We start from the raw sequence: 11156 nt of genomic DNA, 5'->3' as shown, positions 1-11156 counted from the left end.
ATAACGACACGCTCCGTGAAAATATGGTATGAAAATACATTCTTCAGGGAAGGAGAAAGACTGACAGAGAAAGAAAATGTTAAATGTCGAATCAAAAATTGAATACATGTATTTACAGCAAGCTTATTAGTGCTCTCTTCAAAGAATTCAGTATGCTTATGCCTTTATTTTATGTAACATTTCTTTTTGGTAATAATGATTTTTTAAATTTATCTTATTTGGTTGTAGGTGGAATGTTACAGGTTATTTTACTTACGCTTTTTTGTTGATGTTTAAAAGGGAAATATTCTGGAGCGCTTTGCGATGCAAAGGCTGGAAGGCAATTTAATTCAAATTACTTAAAGGCAATTGAGACAGGTAAGTCTTTAAGTTTTCTTTTTTCTTATGAAACAAAGCGCAGTTCAAGAATTTGAGTTTACTGCGTTATAAAATCAAATTTGGTCTACAAGCTGATTTCAATCTATGTGAATAACACTTATTCCACTTTTGATTATTTTTTCTACCGTTTATATTTCCCTGACGAAGACAAAAGATGACCTTCAATTATTGTTACAAGCCGAGGTGCAATGTTCCACAGGCAGAATCGATTGCAGATGATTGTTAAACTTTGGTTGATAAACCTGTTAAAAAACTTCACTCTTTAGAACTGAGATTTACAGACATTCGAGTACAGTTTCATCACAGTTGTGTGATGTGCGTGATGTTTGAGTGATCACATGTTTAATCAAATGTTTTTGTAAAGCCAATCAATCGCGCGTGACTAAATAAAAATAAGAGTGTCACATAAAATGCGAAACTTCTTTGCCTTGTAGTATAAACAAAGAATAGCACGGTTTCTTCGGGGTATTTGGGACAAATACCGGCTTGTGATATTTCAAAACTCCCCAAAATTTAGTATCACTCGCCGCTCACTCACTCGTGATATTTTAGGGAATTTTGAAATATCACTCGCGGTATGTATCCCAAATATTCCTAGTTACCGTGCTATTTCCTATACTAGGAACTTTAAGATACGCCACGGCGAAGTGCTACTACGGCTACTTTGGCCGTGAGGGACTAGGCTGACAACGGTGTTTTACCCGCCAAACTCAAATGATTAAGATTTTGCTGTACGGCAACGGTATGTGCAGTCTCTACGTGTCTTTACAAAAATGACTACTTTCAAGGAAAACAGAGATCATTTTACTTTCATACGAAATGGGCTTGATTAATGACAATGACTTCCTTCTCCTGTATCCATCTTACATCTCCCAGAACTAAGATTTGCCTTTTAGAACTTGATAGAACCGCCTGTAATTCCAACCACAAAGCAAAATATAAACTCTGATATAAAAAGCTCGATTTCAACACGAACAGGTTGTTCGTACAACGATTACGTGATAAGCCCGAAAATACAAAACGTTCGTTTAAAATAAAATACATTTTGAACAGTAATTAACAATTATAGCTGAGATTAGAACATACGAAGCGTTGTTATCTACGGCTGTTCGGCCCGATACTAATACGACTGAATTGATCATCTCGCGGTAGGGGTTAAAATCGTTCAAATTTTCTGTACAAATGACAAAGAAACAATGATCTTAGAAGTGATTTTTATGATTGACAACTTTATCTTCAAAATCGGCTGTTCAAACAGTGAAAAAAGCGTTAAAATGAGAAATAGACAGCAGGCTTATACTCACGTAGTGAAGAGTACGTGAAACCAGGCACTTTCCCGCAGTAGAAAACAAGGCTATAGCTACGGCGGGAAAGCCCTACTGGTACGCTCGTCATGACGTCACCGGAAGCGATCTTCACTATCTGCCGCTGTACTACAGCTTAGCCGTACCATATCTGAAAGTCCCTACTAATCCTTCCTTCGACTACGCCTGTTTGTGTCGAGCGACACGACAGGCGAACGGGAACCCAATTCACAATTAGTCCTTCGTGGACAACTTATACCAACCCGGCAAAGTATTTCTCTTCCAGGTACAGATGGAGGTAGGAAGACCTCGGCCGGATGAAAAACGCTTAACAATAGTTTGCCCCTAAACGGATGATCCAAACAAAAACAAAACTGAAAAAAACTACTGTTCGTTTACAAAGGTCAAATTAGAAGACGTGTAACAGGTTTTTTTTTTTAAGTGCGTCCATCCCGTTTATTCACAACTGGCATGTCCTTTTTTTATCAGGAGCAAGTTCCTGTGTGAAGCTGAATCTCTTTGAAGAAGCCATTAACTTGTGTGATCAGGGATTAGCAGTATCCTTAGACACAAAACAAATATAAGAATTTGTGTAAGCTGCAAAAAAATATACATCATATCAAACTTTGTCTTCGAATTTTGGTTAGAAAATAGAAGACAGAGCACAGCAACCTTTCAGGCTAAATTAAGCTGTTGCCAGTATTATAGACATCAATGCCTTAACGTAAGAAAGAACGACCCTGGGAATGAGAAATTGTTGAAAACAAGAAAAATGTGTACGAATGCGAAGGCCACATGTGGTGATGAAGCTGAGAAACAAAAAGAAGAAAGAGCCAGGGAAGGAATGGCCTACGCCATCATGGGCAATGATTGTCTCTCTCGTGGAGATTTGAAAGGAGCAGTAGAGTACCATCAGCAGTATCTTACTATCACCCAAGAAATCGGAGACAGGCTTGGAGAAGGGCGCGCTTGTCGCAGCCTTGGTGACCGGTACTACTCCCTTAGAGATTTTAACAAAGCAGTAGAGTACCATCAGAAGTACCTCGCTATAGGCAAAGACATCGAAGATAGGCTTAGTGAAGGGCGCGCTTGTAACAGCCTTGGTCTCGCGTATTACGTCCTTAAGCGTTTTACCAAAGCCACAGAGTATTTTCAGCGGTATCTCAGTTTTACCAAAGAAAAGGGTGACAAAGCTGCGGAGGGTCGTACTTATGACAGCCTTGGCAATGCTTATTTCTTTCTTAGTGATTTCCAAAAAGCCATAGATTCCTACCAGCAGCGTCTTAGCATCGCCACAGAGGTGGGAGACAAAAATGGGGAAGGACGCGCTTATAGCAGCCTAGGTAGAGCGTATTTCTCTCTCAGTAATTTTGAAAAAGCTGCAGAGTACCACAAACTGTATCTTAGTTTCACTAAAGATGCTGGAGACAAGGCTGCAGAGTGCGGTGCGTGTGTCAGCCTGGGAAATGACTATCTATCTCTCGGTGATTTCCAAAAAGCCACAGATTTCTACCAACTGGGTCTCAGCATTGCCAAAGAAGTGGGAGACAAAGCTCGCGAAGGACGCGCTTATGGAAGCCTTGGCAATGCGTGTCTTCGTCGCGGTGATTTCAAAAAAGCCAAGGACTACTACCAGCTAGATCTTAAAATTGCCGAAGATATTGGAGACAGAGCTGGAGAAGGACGAGCACATTGCAATCTCGGCAGTGCATACTTCTCTCTCGGTAGTTTCAACGACGCCATAACGTTTTACAAGTCAAGTCTTAATATTGCCGCAGAACTCGGAGACAGAGCTTCAGAAGGACGAGTTTATGGAAATCTTGGCAATGTGTATGACTCTCAAGGTCTTGTGGACAAAGCTCTAGAGTGCCATCAACTACGTCTAAGTGTTGCCAAAGAATTGGGAGACCGTGTTGGAGAAGCAAGTGCCTATCTAAGTCTTGGCAACGCTTATCACTCTCTCGGTGATTTCAGCAAAGCCATTGATCACCATAACCTGAGTCTTGGTATTGCCAAAGAAATTGGAGACAGGCTTGGAGAAGGAAATGCCTTTGCAAATCTTGGCAGTGCTTATAGGTCAACCGGAAAATTTCAGTTAGCCAAAAACTACCACAAGCTAGAACTTAAAACAGCCAAAGAATTGGGTGACAAAGCCGGAGAGGGACGTGCCTATGGAAATCTTGCTATTGATTATCGCCTGCTCGGCAATTTCAACAAAGCAATGAAAAACCACGAGAAATCTCTCCGTTTAGCCGAGGAAGTGGGGAACAGGTTAGGCGAAGGAAGCTGTTACGGCAATCTTGGCAATGTCTACTTCTCACTCGGCAATTTTGAAAAAGCTAAAGAAAATATCGAAAAGCGTCTTAAAAAAGCCGAAGAACTGGGAGACAAGGCTGGAAAAGGAAACGCTCTTGGCAATCTTGCCAGTTGTTATCTGTCTCTCGGTGATTTCGAAAAAGCCTCGGATTTCTACCAACTGCGTCTTAATATTGCCAAAGAGATTGGAGACAGGGCAGGGGAAGCACGCGCTTATGGAAATCTTGGCAACGTTTGTGACTCTCTAGGGAAAAGAGAAAAAGCCATAGAATACCACAAGATCTGTCTTGGAATTGCCAAAGATATCGGAGACAAAGATGTGGAAGGCAACTGTTATTGCAATCTTGGCGTTGTTTACCTCTCTCTCGGTGATTTCCAAAAATCCATAGAGTACCACGAACAACATCTTGGTATTGCCAAAGAATCGGGGGACACAGTGGGACAGGGACGCGCTTATGGCAATCTTGGCGAAGCTTATCACTCCCTGGGTGATTTGTGTGGATCCGAAGATTTTTATAAACTATCTGTGGAACAGTATGATGCCGTAAGGAATCTTCTTCAGCCCAATGATGATGAATGGAAAATTAGCCTACGTCATCAAAATGATGAACTGTACATTGCGTTAGTGACAGTTTTGTTAAAGCAAAAAAAGATTACTGAAGCCCTTCTCACGGCTGAGCGAGGTCGCGCACAAGCCCTGATGGACCTGATGATGTCCCAGTATGGTGTTCAGTTTACCCTTCCTCAGCCAAGTGTCAAACAAAGCGACGTTGTGAAAACTATAAGTAGCATTACGACCCAAACGGTTTTCATAGCCGCTGGTGCAAGAGAACTCAACTTCTGGGTGCTGCAAAAAGAAGGGCCTGTACTCTTTCGACGAAAGGAAATTAGCAACGCATATTTAAAGGAAGATGTGTTCAAATCTCTTCATTCTTTGACAAAAAATGCTTATGACGAAATTCGGGTTAATCGCAATGTTCAGTGCGAGAATCGTGCCCTGGAGGAGCCAACAGTTAGGGATCTGGTCCAGAAGAGGTGTGAAGAAGACGGAAAGATTTCACACAGCAAAAGCAGTCCCTTACAAAACCTTTATGAACTGATCATTAATCCAGTTTCGGATTTAATTGAAGGTTCTGAGCTGATCATTGTTCCCGATGGACCGATTCTCTTGGCTCCTTTCTCTGCATTTCGTGATCACTGTTCGAAGTTCTTGTGCGAATCCTTCACAGTAAGGCTGATTCCTTCGCTGTCCATTTTGAAACTGATGGCAGAATCCTCCGAACGTTACTGTAGTGACGGCAAGGTACTGCTCGTTGGAGATCCTTGGGTAGCTGAAATTAAAAGGAAAGGAAAAAGACGCTTGGAGCAACTTGAATTCGCCAAGAAGGAAGTACAAATGATTGGAAAGATTCTAAATGTCACTCCTCTTGTTGGCAAAGAAGCAGCAAAAGCGGAAGTGATGGGACGGCTCGCCTCGGCTCCCTTGATTACATATTGCAGCACATGGAAGCATGGAGACTGGTGAAATCGCTTTGTCACCAAACCCTCCAAGTCCCGAAAGACCCTACAACGCTTCAAAGAAAGAAGACTACATGCTAACAATGGAAGATGTGCTGAATATGCAGCTTCACGCTCGGCTGGTTGTGCTGAGTTGCTGCCACAGTGCTCACGGAGATATTAAGGCTGAAGGCGTGGTGGGCATAGCCCGGGCTTTTCTTGGTGCTGGTGCGCGGTCTGTGCTGGTTTCACTGTGGGCGATTGACGACGAAGCTACACTGGAGTTCATGAGTTGTTTTTACCAGCATTTGCTGGAAGGAAAGAGAGCCAGTGAAGCCATCAACCTGGCCAGGAAATGCCTCAGAGAATCCGAACGCTTCAGTGACGTCAAGCACTGGGCTCCATTTATGCTTGTTGGCGATGACGTAACCTTGGACCTCGGTGAAAAGGAATAAACGTCTTTACGCTGTAAGTTCAATTCAAAAACGCCCAAAACCTTGATCGATTAAAGTGTATCATAAATTCTTTCTCGAAATTTTTATCAGAGTTTCAGTCAGCTAAGAACAGATATTTCAGATGAGTCTCGTTATTACTGAATCCCTGGTTGTTATGAGAGTAACTACCACATTTTATGGCCTACAAACACACTGAAAAGTGTGAAATAACGTATGCATATTGCTCTTTGAAAAATCGAGAGTGCACTTTCGACTTTTTCAAATTTTTTTTTTAAACTTTTGAGTTTTTGGTTTTAAACTTTGTGCAGGTTTCACATACCTATTTAAATTTATAATCATACTTGAAGGGATGTTGAGTATATCTGTTGCATGTACATGTAACACAATGCGACGCAAACTTAAAACCGCAAAACCGGAGAAAAATAATTTTAAATAAGTCTTATAAGGGAGCTTAAGCAGTGACGACCGCGACGCCAAGGGCTACGCTTAGCAAAATATTAATCTTAAAATTTCATTCATTTTCACTCTTTTTCCTTGGCCATCGTAGCTTTAGAAGAAACAAAACTCAAACCGCGGTGATAAACATGGAACCAAAACGCATGTTAAACAAAGTTAATTTCCTTGACGTTTCGTATGTACAACATACATCTTCAGAAGTGATCGTTAACTAGATTACAATCGAAATTTAAACGCGAAGAAAAAGAAAAAGACTGGTATCTAATAATATGTAACAAGACTAATAGCTAATAACAAACAGATGAGTCTGCGGGAGAGAGAAAAAAAAATTACCATAATAATAATAACAATACAAAATGTTAGTAAAGAAAAAGTTTTTCACTGCCAACGTTTTCATTCAAGGCTGGCTTTAAATCACGAATTAACAATGTTTCCTTAATTTTACAATGTATATCTGACCTACCAGTCGCTAAGATATCAAAATTGTCCCATTTAATATTATGACCCGTGGAAGTAACGTGATCCGCAATGGCTGAGGTGTGACCGCTTTTTAGCGGTCACACCGCTATCACCGCGGTTTTTATCACCGCGGTTTGTGTTTTGTTTCTTCATTCATTTAGATCTGTTTATTATAACAGAAAAGAAAATTCGAAAAACCAGCTGTCTTGGCTCACGTTTTCCAAAATACCCAGAACGTGGCCATTCGATTCCACGTTGCTGTTTGCAGAGAACGGCAACGAAATGTACCAAGATTTACAACGCACGTACATAGCCATTGTGCTGCGCGTTAAACCTTTGTATAAAAGACGTGCCTCGGTGTCTTTGTCGTCGAGCTTTGCTTAACCTAGTTTTTGTAAGTAACAGGGTGGTCATAAGGCGATGTTGCTAAGTGTATTTTTACAGGCGTAAGCTTGGAGATTAGTATTTTTAAAATTATCAAAAGTTGAGGCTTCGTTACATCATAATTAGTGTGAAAGTCCTCCTTCGGTATTAATTAAGGGAGAATAAAAACCTTGTTAGTGTTGTATCGCCTTGAATATATTTCATCTTTGATCTGATTACCTTTTTGCTATCCTTTCAGTACAGACAATCGGTATATATATTTACTTGAATGAAGTTGTAGTAGACAAATCGTTAATTAATAGGATTTTGAATTATGAGAGCAGAAGAAACGGTAATTCTCCACAAGCTTAATTCTAACAGTGACTCAACCTTACATGTACGGGGCCATCCACGTCGATGGCGTCTAAATTTATTAAATTCCCCCTTCTAGGAATTCCTGGATCCGCCGCAGCGGAGGGCGAGCTCCCATATTAAAAGAACTGGGAATCTCGTCGGAAATTTAGAAAAGCACTAAGAGGTACCAAGATCCTGTTTTGTGGGCGTGACTTGAGATTCTTTTCACCCCTTAGAAGTACCAATGCCAAAAGTAACTCATTCTCTCCTGTCATATTTTTTTTCGGCTCAATACCCTAGAAGTTATCCCAAAATCTCAAGCTTTGGACCTTTTGAGGTGTGCCAAACAAAGATGAAGTCCGAATTAGATCCCCTTAACTGTTATGTTCAACGAACTGTCCTTCGCGCATTTTCCACCACAGTCAGAAGCTACTTTCAAACAGTAGTCTTTTGGAACTGTACGAACACAGTTGTAGAACGCCTTGTTACATTCACGGCAGCAGAAGAAGAAACAGTTTGCCAGATACACTTGGTTGCTGATTTCAATTTCCCCAGATTTCTGGCATTGAATGGGGTTATTCTCAATCTGGTTTGACGTCTGCGAACAGGAAAAGATTAAAAATACAACAATTAATTAGAATTTGTTGTTATTTTCGTTCTTGTTCTTGTTTCTGTTTTGTTTTTGTTTTGTTTTGTTTTGTTTTGTTTTTCATTTGTGGACTTGGATTTTAGAACATTTCCACTTTGGGGAAGGAAAACAAAGGCTAGCTAAATAACTGAAAGGAAAACATTAAAAACTACATCAACAAATGATAGCGTGCTATTCCATTTCTTTCTCTTGCAGGCGCGTAGCCAGGATTTATCAAAGGGGGACGGGGGGTCACTGTCTCATGGTGTGGGTACTCACAGATTGTCATGTTGTTTTTGCCGCCTGTTGTAGGTTGCTTGGTTTAAAAAGGCTTACAAAAGGAAAAAAAGGGGGGGGAGGGGAGAGTCACGGACACCCCAGAACCCCCCTTTGCTACGCCCCTGTCATAAGAAGTTAGACTTCGCCGTGTGTTCAATTGCAATCCTTAATGGATGAAGCTGCCTCTCAGCGTTTCAAAAATTGATGAATTATATATTTTGTTTATTTGTACATGTGAGTTTTCACATATTTTGATATCTTAATATATAGCTTCAGACTATGTACACGTGTAAGACTGTGTCACAGGAATGCAAGTACGGTTTGTATATATACAGCCGACTATGAACTAAGAATAGTTCATTACTGCGGTTCAAAATAGACAAAGAGAATTAGATGAAATTATTCGACGGAAGAACAAGGAGGAAATAATCTGGCGGAGGAAATTTTGGCCCCAGTAGCTTAACTTTAACCCATTTCTGTGGAGGGTAGTTTTTAAGGACTACGCTCTGCAACACTTAGTATGCTCAGGGTATTGCTTAATGTATGGGCGTTGCGCCGGGACAAAAACGTTCTGGCCGTATTAACGAGGTGACGTAGGGGCGGGGTTCCAAAAAAAATTTTTGGTACCCGTAACATAGAATGCTGGCGTCATATGACGTAGAAATGGCGTCATTATTTCAAAACAGACACCATTTTCGATCCACCGTGATGATGTTTACCACGGCTCATACATCAACAAAACAGTTAACCAAAATATTTCAAGATGACAACAGTGAAATCTTATACCCATATTTTAGGAAAAGTCACCGAGTTTGAAGTTCGTTGCTTCTACACTCTTTAAGTAGCAAAATTTGAAAATTGGTCTATATCCACAATCTGCGGAAGACTGGGTTTCAAGAATAAACTCAAAACGTTTCTTTTTATTACCTTATCGAAAGTATTTCAAGAAAACAATTTATAGAAGGGTAATGAGATGCTATCGGATGTAGCATTAGCGATAACTTGATAAGATAATTGAGATAGATTAAGGTCATTCCTCACATTTGCATCGCGCATCCTTACTGCGCATAATTTATGGCGTCATTAGCGCGCGCTCGTGCACGCGCATATCGAAAACATGACGGATTTGCCCTGATATTGAGCTCTGTCAGTTGAAAAATGGCTCTAGCTCACCAACGAGCACGGGCACCCCAATTTTTTCCAGTCATTGTAATCAACTAATCATAAGCTTTGTGTGAGAAAAGACTGATCTAATTTCTATTGCTGAAAATTGAAAAAACGAGAAAAATAGCAGATACACTGTGGTCTTTTCTATTTTGCAGTTTAGTAACCACGTCAAAAAATTTGGTTCAAAGTTTTAATCAAGGATTTAGCTTTCTGTCTGAATCAAACTTAAAATGTTTATTTGTGTCCGACACAATGTATTGACTGTAGTTCAACGCGTGTTCTTATGAGTCTGGGCTCACAAGGATTTTCCAATTACTGGGAATGCGCTCTTATAATAAGCATTAAATAACGCCAAAATGGAGCATTTTCAATGCCTCGCTGCTCGCTTAAAGAGCTTGGGCACCCCCCTTTTTTATTTCAAAATGGAAGTTATCATATGACAAATATTCAGTGGACAAAGTTTGAACAAAAATCTACTGTCACTTTTATTTCAGAGAAATTACCTTAAGGAGTCATTTGGTAAAGATGGATTAACTTCAAAGCTGCCAGTTTTCCGATATTTTGACGAACTATTGCTACATTAGTATCAGACAGAAATATTGACCTGAATTACGTTACCTTACATTACAGTTATGGCATTTAAAACAAGACGTTCAAATTTACGGAAACATGAAAATAACTTTTAGGAGACGCATTTTTTATTTATTGCATTCTGTTACTTAGTTCCACAACATTATTTACAGCGCTTCACCTGCCATGAAAATAGTATACACTAACGCAACAGAAATACATTTACAGCAAACTGGTTTGTGTGCCGACCGACAAAGCTAAAAACCAGTTTTTATTGAGCCCTAGCTCTACTCTCTTGCTCATTGGTAATAATTCTCCGGGACATTGTGCTTTTCGAGACATTTGCACATGCACTTGTACGATCCTCTATAACAGTGAGGTTTGACTCCGTAGTAATCGTTTGGAAAGTTTTTGACGCACGTGGAATGATCTAAATTACACACGCGGCAACAGTTAAACATGCCGGGAGAAAGAAAGCCGCACTGGCGACTTGGGTTGCTGTTGAAGACAACGGTTGAACCCAACACGCAGTTAATCGGAGCATCTTCAAAGTTGCTGAGGCTGGTGTTTTGCTTCTGTCGAAAAGATACTCTTGATTAGACAAAACCAAGGCACAATCAACTGATATACATCAGTGTAATATTATGTCTGCATTATTGCATGGAAGTTAGTAAAAATGAAAACTAATTTAAAAGGTTATTAAAATTTGCACACGACTGACTGACACGTAAAATCTGAAGAATACTGGTTTTTAATCCCATACCTTGTGCAATTCACCAGTCAGGACACTGGAAGACTGTTCCATATCGTACAGTTCAGTTCCCAAGGGTCGTATTCCACGAACGTTTCCAGCCGTTTATAACTGACATCGCGCGGTAGGTATTTTTAATTCAGCTCAATTTAGGTTTTACAAGAAATAGTGAACCAGAT

At 40.3% G+C, this 11156-nt stretch overlaps 2 protein-coding genes across 3 annotated transcripts in view; one reads left to right on the top strand and one right to left on the bottom strand.

Moving 5' to 3' along the window:
- Positions 1-361: 361 nt before the first annotated feature.
- LOC145495824 (uncharacterized) lies at positions 362-5533 on the top strand. The gene has a single exon (XM_081475410.1). The coding sequence runs from the start codon at positions 2455-2457 to the stop codon at positions 5521-5523; it is 3069 nt and encodes a 1022-aa protein (XP_081331536.1). The 5' UTR covers positions 362-2454; the 3' UTR covers positions 5524-5533.
- An 862-nt stretch (positions 5534-6395) lies between these two features.
- Positions 6396-11156, bottom strand: part of LOC145495853 (uncharacterized) — an 11141-nt gene continuing 6380 nt past the window's right edge. The window contains exon 5 of one of the 2 annotated variants that reach the window (XM_081475442.1): positions 6396-8180. In XM_081475442.1, coding sequence (XP_081331568.1) covers positions 7947-8180 — 234 coding nt within the window. In that variant the 3' untranslated portion in view covers positions 6396-7946. Of the gene's footprint in view, positions 8181-8747; positions 10802-11156 lie in introns of those variants that run through there. The other variant, XM_081475441.1, reaches the window with a different exon arrangement.

This window comes from Orbicella franksi, chromosome 8 (genome assembly GCF_964199315.1).
Source record: "Orbicella franksi chromosome 8, jaOrbFran1.1, whole genome shotgun sequence".
Lineage (NCBI taxonomy): Eukaryota > Metazoa > Cnidaria > Anthozoa > Scleractinia > Merulinidae > Orbicella > Orbicella franksi.
The sequence above is the reverse complement of the archived record's forward strand: the minus strand, read 5'-3'. Positions and strand labels throughout refer to the sequence as shown.

What these genes read in the sequence shown, in the direction of transcription:
- LOC145495824 (XM_081475410.1), top strand. Translation starts at nt 2,455, where the DNA reads ATGTGTACGAATGCGAAGGCCACATGTGGTGATGAAGCTGAGAAACAA.